An 18,145-nucleotide genomic window follows, 5' to 3' on the forward strand; every position below is an offset into this window, starting at 1 on the left:
ATCTCCTGGTAGTGACCGTATATCTGGAGAAATGGTCAAGTTATCAATCCGCAGGTCCCTTTCGGTGTGGCTAGGCTTCTTTTCCCTTCTCTGGAAAAAAGACAAAGTCCTCAAAGAGTGGAGAGCAGGAACCATTGTTAAATTGTTCAAAAAAGGAGACGCGACAGTCTGTGGCAATTACAGAGCCATCAACCTCCTCTCGATACACGTAAAACTTCTGTATAATCATCCTGACAAGACTTTAAGCGGCCTTAGACCCGAATTTGGGCGAGGAGCAACATGGTTTCCGACCAAAACGATCTTGCGCCGATCTGATATTCACACTTCACGCCATGCTTGAGGAATCAAACGAGTGGAAACAACGTCTATATTTATTGTTCGTCACTTTGAAAAAGCGTTCGACTCAGTAGACCGCCCAATACTATGGAGGATCCTGATCTTCAACGGTATTCCAGAAAAGCTGGTTCGCCTTATCATGGCAATTTACGAAGACACGGAATGCTGCGTGAGAACCTCTGAAGGAAATACAAGATATTTCAAGTGATGACAGGTGTCAAACAAGGATGCGTATTGTCTCCATTCCTCTTTATTCTCATAGTGGACTACATATTCGGACAAATTGATGGATACGGGATCAGAATTGCAGGAATACTAGTCAAAGATCTCGACTTTGTAGACGATGTTGGATTGATGGAGAAAGACAAAAGCAAACTTCAAGACTTTTTATGCAAGTTAGCCGAAAGAGCCGATCAGTTTGGGTTACATATCAACGCCTCCAAAACCAAAGCGATGTCAACCACTAACTTACCGATGAACATCCAGTTGGGGACTGAAAGCATAGAGGAAGTCACCGACTTTCGATATCTTGGTAGCATCATCTCATTTAGTGGCGATTCCGAAAAAGAGCTGAGAACACGAATAGCTCTGGCAAGCTTGGCATTTCAATGACTTCGACCAGTCTGGAGATCAGCGAAGTACTCACTCCAGCTAAAACTTCGCCTTTTCAGAAGAAACCCCCTTTCGATCTTGACGTCCGCGATGGATTGTTTAAAACACACAGCTGAGCAAGAAAAACGACTCACTGCATATGAAAACAACTTTCTTCGGCGTAACATGAATATTAACTGGAAGGATAGGATAACAATCTTGGAAATTCGCCACTACACAAACCAGCCTGATGTCGCTGATGTAGTCAGGCAACGAAGATGGCGCTATCTTGGCCATGTTATCCGTACGCCAGGATCGAGACTACCGAATATGCTTCTCCAGTGGCAACCAGACGACACGCGTCGACGAGGAAGGCCCAAAAACACGCTTCGCATGACATGTTAGGAGAGCCCTTCATGCATCCTTAGTCCCAGAGTGGGAGGACATCTACGCCGCAGCTCATTTTGGGGATGATTGGAGGCTGTTAACGGACGCCTTGTGTGCCTCTGGAGGTACAGGAGGAGCTAAGGTTTAAGGTAAGGTAAGTCACGAGTCAAAAGAGCTCTGCCATATTTATATGTACGAATTTGGGGATGGTATGGGTGCAAGGACACTTAGGGACCTCCAATCATACAGATTAGAAATGCTTTCTTGAATGGGATTACAATAAGGTGTGATCTGGCTACTATTTGTGCAACATGTGCTTAATACGTTCTGACTTTTATATGTCTGTATCGCATTATTAGCGTAAGATTTGTAATCAGCAAGTTAAAAAAAAAATATTAAATATTTTTTTGATTCAAATAAGACTATTTTGAGATGTTTGTTTAAAAGGTTTGGTTTCGCACAGCTAGTTTAATAGATAGCTAAAACACAGAATTCGATAACAAATGGAAAAATAAAACGTTCGAATAAACACTAAACGAATTACAAAAGTTCCTCATCTTTATGATGTGCAAGCCTTTATACGGTATTATATATACGGTATATAATTTCTAGATGTTGCATAAGAAAATATTCACAACAGACAACCGTTTTTAATTTCGTTTTTTTTTCTTGTATTTTTAATAATAAATTTAAGAGTGCAAGTGTGTTCAAAATTTTCTTAATTTGTTTTAGGAATTCCTACTTGCCCTTCCCCTGGAGACAATAGCCCCCCAGTGGATCGACGACCAAGAAACCTTGAGCTTCTTGCTTCACCTGTGATACAGTTCAAAGAAAACGAGAAAAAAGCCAGAAGCTATAAAAGCTCGAGCCCAAATCCCCTGGAAATATTGGAAGAGCTTGTAGCGACTCTTAAGAAGGGCTCTGAAAAAAGTGAGTTGCTCTTATAGGTAGGCTCCGTAGCATTATTGCTAAAATCATGAAAAATGGTCAAAATTCAAATTTTGACAAAAAAAAACTTTTATTTATTTCAGCAAAGCAGGTCATTAAATTGTTGAGCATCAATCCCTCCTTAAATTTTAGCTACCTTATATGTTACTTCCAATTAATCGTAATTTTTTGGATAAAAGCCAAGGTTGGTTTTTTTTCACAAAGTAGAATGTTATTTTCTTTTGGAGTTAATTTAAAAAAAAAAATTCCACTAAACAAGTTTTTCAAAGAAAAGTAAAGATCTCCACTAAACTGTAAATGAGCATAAGGAAAGTCAAATAACCTTCCAAGCGTAAAACTACCACCAATCTTTTTCAATAAATAAAGTAAATTCAAAAGAATTAAATTTAACATTTTGTAATCCTCTAAATTATACCTCTATTTTCAGTCCTCTGCAGGTTTATATATCTGGTTTCGCATGCCTCTCTGTATATAGGTTTTGGGAGGTATTCAAGACACTTATGATGTCAAGAGGGCTTCTTTTTTTCTTTTTCTTTTTTTGTCGCTGCAGACCTGTGAATGGTCATCAGTAATCATTATGGTCAGCAGAACATTGGAAATTATAGCGCATCTTTGCATTTGATATAATTTAGAAGTTTTATAAATGCTGCTAAGGACCAGTGGTTTTTACAAATAAGGCTCTTGTTGGCATCCAAGATACAGCATAATAATGTTGACATCACCTAAGGTAGATGGACGGCGAAGTGGCTAGTTTATCTGGCATTGTGGCCATTCTATTTGTAAGACAAAGAAACAAAACTTGAGACAAACAAAGGGTCTATAGCCATTAGGAAGAAAAGAAGAGAATACAATGACGCTAATATTTCGTCTGTTTCAAACTACTTGTCTTCAGCGTTTAAAAAGAAAAACAATATAAAACAAAAATTAAAAGAGAAGAGGAAAAAATCCAAAATCAACAAGAAAAATAAATAAAAAGGTCAAACCGATATGTACAACTGCTACTCCATGTCAGACCTAGTAGTAGAAAATATTTGTAATTACCAGGAAGGTTTCATGAAAACGCAAAAGCAACTGGTAAAAACGAAACTTAATTAATCGGGTGAGAAATAATCATTTCATTGGTATCCAATGATGCTATTTTGTTTGTTTTTGTATTTATTTTAATTCCTTGGTGATTTTCCAGGACTTAATGAGAATTTTTGAATTATGGGTTCATGATTCTAATTATATCATAAATTTTGGCCATTTTTTAATTTTCCATATTAAATTTTAAGTGTCCTTGTTGATTGACATAAAAGATCTAAAGCCAAACTGGCCTACCATGACAAGACAAAGAAAGAAGCCTTGAGAAAACAACGGGTCTGTCGATAGATGGGCTTATTAGTTTGTGTATGTATGTATGTATATATTCAAACAAATTTCTTGAAAATGGCTCCTTTTTTTGGAAAATTAGCACCCTAGGATTTTCTGGCCTGAAAAAAAAAGATTTAGATAGGTCATGAGTTTGAGAAAAATCGTTTAGAGCCTTTTTTTTAAGAGCCATTTGTATTGACGTCATATTAATGAGCACATTTCAAGAGCATAAATTACATCATTTTCCCCCAGGAGTGGTTGTATCGTTTTTAGTATCTGTGACGCATTCAAAATTACAAAAGATGATAAATGACTCTGAACAGATAAAGGAAAACGCTGCACTACGAAATCTGCTGCTAGAAGACAAAGCAAAATTATATTGGAATCAAGGAACGTGTTAGTTTGACCTTTTTTTAGTCTCTGAAGGATAAACAGGAAGGAGGAATTAATTTTTAGTATATACGACACATGCAAAATTACACAAGATGACAAATGACTCTCAACAGCTAAGGAAAAAGGCATGGCAATAAAAACAGCAAAAACCACATTGAATGCAAACGAAAATGTAACTTATAGCTAAAGAATAACACAATAAATATACTGTTGCGTAATTTAGATATTCCAGGAATTACAATTCAATAAGGAGGGTGTTATTTTAGCGTCTGTAAAAGACGAACAGGAAGGATTAATTGAATTCATGTCAGAATTTCCAGTGCGTAATTTAGCTATTTCAGAGGGCATAGACATTGGAAGATTCCTAGTTGTTACTGAGTTATAACAACGCACTTAACGCAAAATATAAGGATTGGAAAAAGCTGGGAAAAAAGTGTTTTTTTGTATCTATGATGTTCTGTGAAATTACACGTGATTTTGAATGAATCCTAATAGCTAAAGCAAAAGACATGAGAAAATGTCAGAGGCAATAATGCACAAAAATGAAACGCAACGAGATCTGCAGCTAGAAAACATGCAACAACAAGCATCGCAGCAAGTACCAAATGAATATAATGGACAAAGAAGTCTACGGCTAGAACATAAGCAACAGGGATGATCACATCAAATCGTAAACAAAATCTGCGGTTAGAAGAGAAGCAACAGTTGCAATTGTAACGAGTACTAAAAGAAAATAGGGATAAATGGAATGCAGGTCGTCCTCGTTTGGAGTGGAAGGATGTCATAAAGAAAGATTTATGGGAAATCAGACTTCCTAGGAGGGTGTAAAGAGGGAGGTTTTGAATAGATTGGGATGGAGGAGTTTGCGTACCTGTGTTGGCGTAGCTGTATGGTGAGTTGTTAGTAATAGCAGTAATAAAAACAATTTTTCGTCGTCTTATTAAAAACTTTACCCGTTTCTCAACAATTTTACTTCATTTCATCATAAATCAAAAGGCAGTATGGTCGAAGAAATTATTTAAATAAATATTTCTTCAGAAAACACTATGTTTATCCAACGACTCGGTCTTTTCTTCAACTGGCGAGTGCATTCTACACTCTCTCCCTTCCTAATCACCCCCTCCCTATTATGTTCTTCCAGATCATGGTTGCAGCAGTAGCTACAAACTAGTAAATAGCGAACCTCACCTCTTTAAAATCGAGAATCAGTAACTATGTTTTTAAATAACATTTTTAAATTTAGAAGAGTCGTCAGTTAACACTAATTCAGGAATGATATCTTTTATTTATGTTAAACTTAAAATTAAAATGTAATAACGAAACTATAATTCATGAGAATTTAAAAATTGCCTGAATACCATCGGAAACTGCGTCAGATTGAAATAAAATTATATTATGGAATCACCATGGTCAATATTCTTAACCGGACGTTAGCTGTGTATCTTAAAAATTGGATAATTTCAATGTCTTTCACATGTTTATTAAGGCAAAACGCCTACGTTGTTTAAATGGTTTTTTTTCTTTTTAGGGAAAAAAAATAAACACGACGAGTCCCTACAAATACTTTATGGCCTAAGAAAGAGGGAAGGGGCAGCAATATGAATGAAAGATTTGTAATGCATCCTGATGAATATGATAGTATATGTAGTGCTTTTTGGATGCATCTTTATGCTAAGTGTAGCAGTAAGGATTTGGTATTGATTTCACAGAATTATTGTGCTCACAAAGCTTTTACATCTATTAAAAAACTTAGTTTTGATTGATGAAAGCCTTCTAGCTAATATTGTAAAATGTTATGCGTAACATTCAATCATTAATAGTTAGGCATTAGGCAACGCTGGTGCGATCACGTCTTTGAGCTATTCCTTGCGAAATAATATTGTTTCAATGGCAAAAGCTACCGATTTCGCGTGAATCAGACATCAATCGACTCCCTAAAATTCAGTGAATCGACTGTAATAAAATTCCCGACTGCAAAGCTCCATCTCGTCTCATTCCTGGATCTTTCATTTCAAACAAATTGGCTACTCCACTTAGCAGTGTTGTCAGAGACTGATTTTTGAACTTTTGAAGGTGTGCCCGAATTTTACAATGCAGTGTTGCCACGTGATGTAGTGAAGGTAAAAAAGTCCAAAGCCCAAAAAAAGACGACAGTGCCGACTTCTCGAATAAGCAAGCAGAAGAGGGGCGGTTTCTTGTTCAGTGCCGTCGTACCTGCCGGGAGTGGGGTCTCCCTTAAACTGCGGGGAATAGGTAGCAAGAACCTACGCTTCCCTTGCTTATCGGCGCTGAATATGGTACAGACGAATTTACATCTCAACCCAATCCTGAACTTTCTCCAGTCGAACAGAAAGCTGGATCTAGCGTTGCTGTCGAAAATGACTTGCGATTTCTTCGAGTTAACAGCATTACGCGACGCTAAATTGGAGCTCATTCAGATAACATTCCCTGCAAGAGCCTCTCAAGCTACGGAAAGCCGAACGAAAGATTCAGTGACTTCAGTAATCCTGGATTTGCTACCTGAATGCGACCAGAACAACATCCGACTTCCAACTTTTGTTATCACTCATCTTTCCCAAGTCCCACAAGTCCCCGAGAGCAATTTCTCTATCCTGCTAGGAGAAATACGGGATCTGAATAGCTCTATGTCCGTGGTCAAACAGTATACGACTGGTGTTAAATTGACTGACTCCCCAGACATTGGCGCTACAGCAGCAGCAAACAACGAGCAACCGATTTGTACTGTAATCGTCGAAGACGCTCCATGTATGGACCCCCTGACTATACTACAAACATTTGGTCAACTGCAGTCTGAAGATGGCATACAAGGGGTCAGGCAACTGAGAAATAATAAGCTTCAAGTCAATTTCAGTGACATTGTAAGAGCCAAAGCTTTTTGTAATGAGGCCCTTAGCGTCCATTCTGCAAAATTGCCAAGTGGCAGCCAAAATAGCATAAAGTGCAAACTGAAGGAAGAAAAATCGTTTGGCATAATAAAAGGACTTTCCTTTGATGCGGATGCTAATAAACTGGTAAAGCATAATCCAGGCATTGTAGAGGAAGCTCTCCGTTACGGACAAAGCAAAACGGTCAGACTGACTTTGAAAAATAAACTGACCATGAACTTTGCTATGTTTAACGGACTCAAGCCTGGATATGACTTTTTCAAGTCAAGAAAGTACAAGGAAGCCCAAAGAAGATGTTTCAGACGTCAAAGCTACGACCATCTCATTGAAAACTGCAAGAACAGTCCCAGAGGCTCTATATTTGCAGGACCTCACACTAGTAACAAAGACACGCCATGCAACGAAGACCCCAAATGCGTTTCTTGCGAAGGATCTCATGTCCGCTTCAGCCTAGCATGCCCTAAGTTAAGATAAATTCTAAAAAACAAGAGCAGACAAAGAATATGTCTCTTAAAGCTCTTAGTCTGAATACTAACGGTTTTCACAATAAAGAAAAGGTCATAGGCGATCTTCTTCAGGTTTATGAAGTCATGTTTACCCAGAAGCATATGCTTTCTGGACTGAATACAGATTTCCTAAATAGATACCGGTCTTATGATGTCTTCATACAGCCTGCAAGATCTACGGCTGGGCGTCCGTCCGGAGGCCTGGCAATATACGCTAGGAAGGAACTATCGGCTAAGCCGTCGATTAGAAGCAGTAATCTATTATGTGTCTCTGCTGAGGGAATCGAGTTCATCGATGTATACATGCCCACTAACTACAACAATGCTGTCTCTCTAAAGAAATTCTCAAAAGTAGCAGATGCTTTTGGATGACATTTGGAGTCTCTCGCGCGTAGCTGGATTAAGTGTCTAAAAGCTAGAGATCTCCACTGCGACCCCACTATGTACCATATTCTGTCTGACATTTTTCTAAACTGCCTCCCAACCTCTTATAATATCTGGCCAAAGTCGCTGGATTTTACATACACCCATACTAGTGGTCATACGTCAAATATTGACCATATACTTTCGTCCACATCCATCCCTGGTCTCCCAGTTACAGTATGTACTGACGATCCGATTAGTGACCATGCCGGAATTTCGTTCCATCTGCATTCAGCACAGAGCACTAATAACGCCTGTTCCAGAAGGTGGGTCTACAAGCAAAACTGGCAGAAGTGTAATATTGCCCTATATACTGCCACTGTTGCTTCGGTCCTCAGTTGCATAAAAGTTCCGTTTCATCTACTCTGTACTGGTTCTTCCAACATGGCAGCCTCTATTAAACTCAACACTTACTATCATCAAGTTACCCACGCTCTGAAAGCTGCCGAATCGAAAGTGGTTCCTACAAGAAGAGTCAAAATTGGGACAGAGAAACCGATGTGGTCCGAATCCTTCGAACTCCAGGCGGCTAAACGACGTGCTAAAATGTGGCTAAACATTTGGATTGCTTGTGGAAGACCGTTGCGCGGGACTGTATTCGAGCTGAAACGGAGTACAAAACGCAAATACAAAGCTGAGATGAAAAAGTACCGTATTATCGGGCAACAGTTCACTGAGAACAAGAAATCATGGCGAAGTCTAATTAAACCGAACGACCGTGCACCTAATACTTCCCTGACACTGCATGACTGGCACTCTTACTATACTTCGGTATACGGAGACGAGAATCTTGCCATAACCAACCAGTATGAAAAGGAAGTCACCAGCTGATTTGCGCGCTTCTCGGGACAGCGCTGTGTTGTTCCCATATCCCTGGAAAAGATCAAATTCGCGGTCGAAAAGGAACTTTTCGAGGGAAAAAATGGGACAGATGGCGATGGTCTTCCAACAAAACATCTCAAGCACTTACCCGATAGTTTATATTCCCACCTTAAGCTTATCTTGTAGATGTGCATCTCCAGAGGTTTCGTACCAAAAAGTTTGCTGAAAGGAGTCATCACTTCGATCGCCAAGAAAGGAAATGATCCCAATGACTGTAAATCTTACAGACCCATAACAGTCTCTTGCATCCTGAGCAAAGTGTTTGAGTATGTGATCTTCTCCGAGCTGGATACTGGAGATTTCGGGGATAATCAACTTGGATTCCAGAAAGGTCTCGGTTGTCCAGAGGCTCATCGCCTTTTTGCTAACGTACTTATGGACTCAGAGAGAAACAAGTCGCCTCTCTATATGTGTACTATAGATATTTCAAAAGCGTTCGACAGTGTCAACCACATGCAAGCAATTCATGCTCTACTGATGAGTGGTGTAAGTGCGAGCATAGTGAAAACATTGAAATTCTGGTACGAAAATTCAATAGTTTCTGCCAAATGGAAAGATAGAACATCAGATCCCGCCAAAATCAAAAGAGGCGTGAGGCAAGGGAGCGTTCTTAGTCCTCTCATTTTCAAACATCTGATTTCCAAGATTCTGGACCGCATCTTGCCCTCCCTTCTACTTCACGGTACCGACCTGTCTAACCTTGCATACGCTGACAACATCCTTCTGCTCAGTAGATCGAAAGCTGACTTACAAGATAACCTGAGTCGACTCCACAGTGACTTTCTTTCTATCGGGCTCTCTATCAATATAGAGAAGTGCGAGTTTTTAACGTTCAACGCACATAAAAGTGAAAATGTGATCCTCACAAATCATGCAGTCCTTTTTGTGTCTGAACTACGATATCTGGGTATCGAGATTGCAGAAACGATCGGTAAAACCAGGCAATCCATCGTCAAGCAAACAGCCACCGCCATTAAACGTGCCTACGGGTCTGTAGTGCCGAATCGCGGACGCTACTCTAGGAAATCTCTAGCCTCAATTTATCGTTCAGTTTGCCAGCCACACGCAATCTACTTTGCCGGTATATCCCATGTGCTCACAGTGAGAGACTGTGAAAAAATCCGAAAGTGCTACTATAAGTATGCAAAATTTTTACTGTATATATCCAAGCGATATCGGAATTCTCGACTGGAAAAATATGGACTTACGGAGCTATCCAAGCAATGGTCGACCATTCGGGACAATTCAGTGTTCAAAGTCAGATTGATGAGACGTCGTTTTTCACCTGCATTTGTTTGAGTTTCGTATCTTTATTTAATTTTTTTTTGAAGTTGGTTTCCTTTTTCTTTTTTGTTGTGCTCCACTATAATCTTTTTGTAGATGGTGGGTAATTAAATTATTATTATTATTATAATATTGTTGTTATTTCAGGTGAAGATAATGAAGGTAACGTCAATGATGTCGTTCAAGAATGTGATAAAACTGCCATCTATAAGGACGATGCACTAAGCACATCAGAAGATCTGCTTTTAACTCAAGCCTTAGACGAAGTTGAGAATGGGTTGTTTCGACCTTATAGCCCCATTCTCAGCCAAGTGTCAGAAACACCAAAATCTTCTAGAAGAATGACTAGATTACGAAAAGTCTCTCCCGGGATCCAGAAGTCCAGCATGGTAAAAGGACTTAGAAATGACTCTAACCTGACGCAAAAGTTTTATAATGCAGAGAGTCAATCCAGTAAAACAATTATTGAACCAAATCCTACCGTTTTTCCTTGTAACAGTAAATGTGAAGTTGCACCTTCTTCCGTAGATTCAGCCAGAAAAGTTGTTCAGTGTTATTCATTCAAAACAAAGTCCATTATTTGTCCACAATCTGAAACTGCAAAGCAGAGACTGAATCCGATAGCAGATCGAGAAGATAACTTAAATGCTGAACGAGACAAAGTTTCGGTTCAAGGGCCTTGTACCAGTGAATCTAAAGCTGCAGCTGCAACATTAAGTACAGCAAGAAAGGTTGTTCAGTCTTTTTCATTTAAAACGAAAGCCGCTACTTCTCAAGAAGATGCTATAAAGAAAGAGACAAAACAACCCGAAAGCAACAAAACACAATCAAGAACTTCATTCCCTAGTTATAACCTGTCCATTAACAAAGAAAGTGTGAGACTCGGTGGTTTCAGTAAAGCTGAAACTGGACAATTCCGTAAAAATGAACCGCATAAACTGAATGACAGCAAAAGTAATTGTAATTGGAAACGCTGGTCAAGTATGCCAAATACGTCCAGAGTGGAAGTTTTTGAAGACGACGAAGAATTTGAGTTTCTTATAAGTGAGATTAAAAGTGATGAAGAATTGCTAAGGGCCTCTGCAAGCCAGCCACCTGCACAGAGACCAAGTAAGTTCTTTCTTTTTTATTCTAGGATGACACAAATATGTAGCACTTTGTGTAAAAAAAAAATGTTAAAGTAAACTATTTTATGTATTAACTGTTATATCAATTTGAACATAGCTGGTATTGATGTTGACTATATACCAAACTCACTTTGCAGTTTAAAATAAATTGATGTTATCTTTAAAAAGTAGGCTACTCCATGGTATTTCTTACGACGACTTTTCTCCTGTTGGGTGTATGTCAGAACATGGAGGGAGATTTCCTTAGGTTTATCCTTATATATACCTTATACAAGGTTTACATTAAGGGTTTACCCTTTATTTGCCTAATACACACCTTTTAGTTTTGGTTTGTATCACTTATGGTCAGGGTTGTTACTCTGACAAAATAAGACTAACTTCTTGATAAGCAAATTACATGCTACCAAGTACTTCTTATTTTTCTTCTTCTTTTTTAAGGGTGTAAGCGGGCATCACGCAACGCGTGTGTTGTTGATAACTTTAGCAGTCTGCTCATTGCAAAATATATTACCTAAATTCTTAGGCTGCTTTGAGACTAAATATATTCAGCCCTTCTCTGAAAACTCCCTTAGAGTTTCAACTTGTTCTCCCAACCGTCTCCAATATATTGGATATACGCTATTTATATAGCGTATATTCATACGACGTATGGCAGTCATTGCATTCTAGTCTTGTACCAGCAGATATTTTCCTTGATGTGAGGAAAGCTTTTGACAGTCTAAAACACGAGATCCTTATCAATAAACTATCTCATCCGGGAATTCATAGGGAGCAACTGTCATGGTTTTCTTCATACGTCACTAGCCTTTCTATCACCGCAGAAGCTTCAGATGACCAAGCTCCAGTTACTTACGGAGTGCCCCAAGGCTTAATTCTTGGGCTTTCACTATTCCTCATTTACATCAATGACCTCTATCGGCTTTTTACTGCCACGACACCAAATCTCTGCTGTGGATTATGTCATAAATATGATTCCCGAATCGCACCAATAGCTGCATCCAATAAAAATGAAAAATTAATCGCATTCGCTGATGACGGTATGTTAGGTACATTGGATACGGATGAAGAATCCCTGATACAAGAGTTACAAACGATGGCTGAGAAAGTTTATCATTGGTTTGATAGTAATTGTTTAGCTATGCATGTTAAAAAGTCACACCTACTTATTTTTTCTCGTATAGGTAAGAACTGTCCTACACTAATGGAGCTTTTTTACTTCAAGAGGTCCTATATGCCGTCCACCTGACCGATATGTGCGATTTCTTGGACTTCTTTTGGACGAAATTCTAACATTCATGCAGTATTTTCAGATGATAAGAGTCAAAGTTTCAAGAGGACTGGGTTTCATAAGAAAACTCAAACAAATTTTTCCCTTTTCTATTCTCTTGTTTTTTATACTTCTCTCTTATTTATCCTTATATATATTATTGCTCATCTGCGAAAGACTTCACTGGACTGACCTCGTTAGCAACCAGACTCTCCTATCACGTACGGCTCAAACTCCTTTCTCAACGCAGCTCGCCCAGCGTACTGTCCGGTGGTACAGCCACATCTTTCGCATGCCACGCGACGCCCCAGCACGGGTCGCATTAGACTTCGACCCCACCTTACACAGATGGAAGCGACCCAGAGCACGCCCACACACTAGGTGGAAAAAGACAAAGCCGATGAATTCCTCACCCAAGCCCACATCCCGGTGGAAGAAGCTGCGATCCTGGCAAGCGATAGGTCAACCTGGAGGCGCCTAGTCTCATCGTTCTCTACGCCGAACCCTCGGCAGGAGCCTTAAGTCAAGTAAGTCATCTGCGGGGATGTCTACTTTTCCATCTCCGCTTTCACCCATCCCTAATCTCCAGCTGGAAGCAGCAAAATTCCTCCAGTCCACCACTTCTACTCCTGTCCAGCTCTTAACGCTGAAGGATATCTATACGCTTTCGCTGTGTTCAATGGCATTCCATCATTTCCACGGAGATCTCCCAGAATGTTTTTCTGGCATGTTTGAACGAGTGAGTGAATTCAAACCATACTCAGTTTGAAATCGGGAGAAAATACTGGTTCCTTCCATCCCCTCAGTGCGTTCAGACTTTGGTCTTGCCGTTGCTATGGGGCATGCCTGGAACTCTATTCCTGTTGGGGTTCGGAATTCCCATACCCTCGGTTCTTTTAACAAACACCTAAAAAGATTTTTGTTGGAGAAAAATAGATGATTGAATTATTTTCTAAATATTGTAGTTTTAAATTGGATTTTAGTAGGTTTGTTTTACCTTTGGTTTTTTATGTTGATGATAAAGTATGATTTGTTGTTGGTGTTAGTCGATGTGGAGATCGGCTGTCTTCGTGTGAGCATTTGTATGAGCAGTGATTCTTAGTTATTTTTATCTAGGCCTAGTTCACTAACCTGCAAATGATTAATATGTAGTTTTTTTTTCAGTTAACGGGCCTCTGGGCCCTTTGGGATTTTTTTGGGGGATTGTACTGTTTTTTATATTTATTGAATACAAGAACTTGAATCTGGCAACACATTGTGTCTTTCAGTTTACCTCGCTAATTAATAGTGAATAGATCCCACGTCCCATAGCAGCTTGTATTGCAAAAACGTTTTTATTTCTGCTTCCCTCCCCTCCCCCTCATTTTATTCTACTCTGCCTGAAAGTTTCAATTATATCTCCCGAACCTCTTCCTGAGATATTACAGATACGGTATTTTGACTATTTGAATCCGCCTATTGTCTCTCAATTTAGCTCTACCCTTTCCCTCCAAGTCATAGCCCAGCGTACGCTAGACCTCTCCCCCCCCCCCCGTTACGACTTATTGAAACTTTTAGCTTAATATCCCAAGCTGTTTGCGAGATATTATGGATTCGCCATGTCGCAACTTAACTGTGCATACGCTGTGCAAAAGGTTTTGATGGAAAATAGAAAAATTGATTTAGTCTCTTTGGCCTTCCTCCAAGCCAAAATTTGAATTCCACTTGACCCCTTCCCTCAAATTCTTCCAGATCCTCAAAGTCATTCTCAAGATATTGGACTATGAGGACAATTTGGACTATGATGCACTTCGCGTTTTTTTTTATAGATATGATATGATATTTATTTGCTAAAGAAAACAGCTGGGCCACTGGAAACAACATAAAAGAATATAGTGGAATATACACAAAAAAAGTACAACTATTCCAAGAAATTTTCCCGACGTGCCATACCTACACGGATGAATCTACAACATTTTTTTTGTATTAATAAAATTTCTATTTTCCAAAACTCCAACAAATCACTCCTCATTACCCTTATGTGCGTTTCATATCTAGAGTCTACCCCCTGGGAATCTTTGGAAATCTTGGTCAAGTAAACGATTCCTAAGAGCTCCCGGATTATCGGAAAACCAAGACCAAACATGGCCACCTTTTCTACTAAAACCTGTCTATGAACCGGGTAATCTACATAATTTAGGGTGATTGCCCAAAAGCTATGGGGAGAATGTTGACCCCGGAGGCATACTTATTAGAACTTTTGATATTTCTGAGCAAAATGACTATCTGGAAATTTTGACCCAATATCATGAGGGAAACGATGGGCTAGGTTGCAGAAAACGGTACGAGAGTGGAAGTTCTTGCCCTTCAATCATTTTTGGCTATTGAAAAGACACTAAAACTTTCAACTCCCTATCATTTGCATCAGTACTTTGCCGTGAATAAAGACTAGTCTCACTGGGGCTTAAGGTACCACTAATTTCAGACATATCTGAGACGCAACATGTCAACCTGTTTCTGTCACTTTCCAAAGTTGATTTCGATGTCAACGAGCCGAATCCTCCAAAAGTGAAACTTTCTGGATATTCAACTTGTCCCCTCAAAACATACCCAAGAAATTTCAAATGCATCGTTTTAATAAGCTTTCTACTTAACTGTGAATAGATTTTAAGTCCTGTATTTGCCTGTGCTTCAAAAATGTTTACAAGTCCTGCTGTATCCCCCTTTTCTTCTCCTTCACTATCTCAAAGCTTCAATTCCGTCACCCGATCCGTTCCCAATACATTGCAGATATGGTATTTTCATAATATGAGTGCGCATATTGCCTTTTGATTTAGCATTACCCTCTCTTTCTAACTCATTTCAAATACTACTACTAACAACTCACCGCAGCACCAAGCTGCCTGAGGCCAACACAGCTACGCACGCTCCTCCTCCATCCTATTCTATTCAAAGCCTCCCTTTTTACACCCTCCCACGAAGTTCCCATTTCGTTTAAATCTTTCATTATGACATCCTCCCGCCCCAGAAGAGGACGACCTGCTTTCCCTTTAGCCTTAGACGGTTGGCCGAAAAGGACAATCTTCGGCCATCTGTCATCCTTCATCCGCACAACGTGCCCTAGCCATCTCAACCTTTCTTTCGTAATAGCCCTAGAGACCGGTATTGAACCACATTTTTCGTAGAGCCTATTGTTTGAAATACGGTCAGTCATCCTGGTACACAGAACAATCCTTAAGCAATTTCTGTGGAATACATATAGTACATCTTTATCCACTTTTCGAAGCGCCCATGCTTCAGAGCCATATTTGACTACTGTCATCACTGTAGCTTCTAATATTCTTCTTCTTCTTCTATTCCACAGCAGGTGGGCTTTTCAGTTGATACTATTTAGCCCTTTTTGTTTTGATTCACTCTGTGGGCCACAGAGCTACTGGCTTGGTTGTCTCTTATTTATTAGATATTGTCAGATATCTTTCAGTAGATCTTTCGACTCAATGAGTTCAAATATAAGATGATAAATATCGATTTCTGTGCTCTGTGTGCAGGAATAGTCGGCTAGGCTCTTGGCTGATAGTGAGATTTTGTGGTGTTTGAAGCACTTTAACAGTTTACAATGCAAGGTATGCTGTTCAGACCTCAGCATATTACATTCAAATAGGCAGTGGTCAATTATTTCATTATTCGTAATACAATACCTGCAAAGAGGGAACAGGGGAACTGAACCACTTGAATTAGGAAACTGATACGAGAATGCAAGAAAGTTTAGTCCATTTGTTCCAGAACGAATTCTGTGATAAATTTTAGAAAAGCACTTATTGGGAAAGGGGGAAAGAGTAGGATTATTCTTATTAAACATAATATCTGATAGTCTCCATCAGTAAATATCTCTAATGGGGATTGGTCTCCCATTTCGCTGGTCAATATTTATAGCATTTTTTGCTATTTCATCAACCTGAGGATTACCACTTATACCAGAGTGGCTAGGAATATACTGAAGATAAGTTCTCATGCCACTTGAAGCAAGATTATCTATAATACTAAGACAATGATAAGTGTCAATATCCAGCTTATACTGAGGAGCTGAAGACAGCAACTCAAGGCTCGATAAAGATTCAGAATAAACTATAATATTATTTGAATTAGCAATCAAGGGTTTATTTTCCATAAGGTGTTCTAATGCCATGATTGTGGCATTTAACTCTGCAGACATTATAGATACATTATTATACAATCTCTCACCCATTGCAATTTTCAGGTGAGGAAGGAAGGCACCACTTGCTACCTTCTCATTCATTTTGGACCCATCAACAAATATTTGGAAATGGTTTTTATAAGTATTAAGTTCAGCAAATTTTTTCTGGACAAAAGCAATGGGGGTTAAATCTTTATTCCACTTTGAGAAATCAGTATTTATTATGGGGATTGAGCAATTCAATGGAGGAGATGGGGGGAAAATAGGTGCATTAGACTTTGCAGGTACAAGAAATTTCTTCTGAATATTGGCATGCTCATCTGCAATGTCTCTATACATTACTGGATTTCTCGACCAATTATGCAGGGTGTGTGAGCTATTTGATTCAATTTTTGTAAGATATTTTATTAAAAGAAATCTACGTCTCTCCCTTATCGTTGTTAATCCACTCTCCATAAGCAGAAACTTGGTGCTTGTGGGTTTCCTAAGACCAAATATGAGACGTATTATATCGTTTTGTATTGTTTCAATTTTTTTTGCATCTGGGTCTTTGCACATGCACCATAGACGATAAGCCCATAGTCAATATGGGGTCTTATATGTGATTTATAAAAATGGAGTAAGGTTTTCTTCTTACATCCCCAGGGTGTAGAAAGAGGTCTTTTTAGTATAATTGTTTTTCTATAGCATTTTTTTATTGTGTTTGATTTGTGGAAGTGGAAATTAAGTTTTTGGTCAAGCATGAGACTTGGGTAATTAATATGATTTTCTTCTGGAATAGTTGTTCCATTTAGAATTAGTCTTGCATTAACATGATTTCGCTTTCTGTGAATTTGGATTATTTTTGACTTGGTAGGTGCAATGGTTAAATCTGAATGTTGAGAGAATTTTTCAAATTGGAAAAGTGACTTTTGCAGCTTTGACTGTGCAATCTCAAAGGTGTTGCCAGATGACCGTAGTACCAGATCATCAGCATATTGTAGATTCTTTTGGGGGAGGTTCATGTCCCAGTGATACAGGGCAAAAAGGAGGCAGCTGAGGACTGCTGCCTGAGGAAGGCCTTTGGTTATTATGTTTTGGGGTGAAGAGGCTGAACCTACACAAACAATGAAACTTAGCAATTCTATTAAAGATATTATAAAAGATGCTAGCTTGGGGGGCAGTCCAAGGTTTGCAAGTTTAATTAAAAGGATCTGGTGCATCACATTGTCATATGCCCCTTCAAAATCTGGGAAAGCTGCAACTAGGACATTATTTTTTGAGAATGATTCATTTATTGCGTTTGTTAACAATATTAAAGCATCTGTTGAGGAATGGTGTTTCCTGAAGCCAGTTTGAGTGTGAGGGATCATATTATTATTTTCAAAAAACCAGAAGAGTCGGTAATAGATCATTTTCTCCATTATTTTCCCCATCACAGGAGTAATCATTATGGGCCTATAGGACTCAGGGTTATTTTTGGGTTTATTTTTCTTTAGGATTGGTAAGAGGGACGAACATTTCCAGATATTGGGGAACATAGGTGAAGCCCAAGCATGATTATAACAATTTGGAAGTTCCTGTTTGTA

The 18,145-nt window shown here is 39.0% G+C and overlaps 1 protein-coding gene across 2 annotated transcripts in view; it reads left to right on the plus strand.

The window, feature by feature from the left end:
- The window catches only part of LOC148950739 (uncharacterized), a 48,144-nt gene that overhangs the window by 20,251 nt on the left and 9,748 nt on the right, over window positions 1-18,145 (plus strand). For both annotated transcript variants that reach the window (XM_089091733.1, XM_089091734.1), the window contains exons 3-4: window positions 2,047-2,244; window positions 10,157-11,119. In XM_089091733.1, coding sequence (XP_088947859.1) covers window positions 2,047-2,244; window positions 10,157-11,119 — 1,161 coding nt within the window. The remainder of the gene's footprint in view (window positions 1-2,046; window positions 2,245-10,156; window positions 11,120-18,145) is intronic.

This window comes from Artemia sp. Qi Xiang Cuo, chromosome 7 (genome assembly GCF_049724085.1).
Source record: "Artemia sp. Qi Xiang Cuo chromosome 7, ASM4972408v1, whole genome shotgun sequence".
Lineage (NCBI taxonomy): Eukaryota > Metazoa > Arthropoda > Branchiopoda > Anostraca > Artemiidae > Artemia > Artemia sp. Qi Xiang Cuo.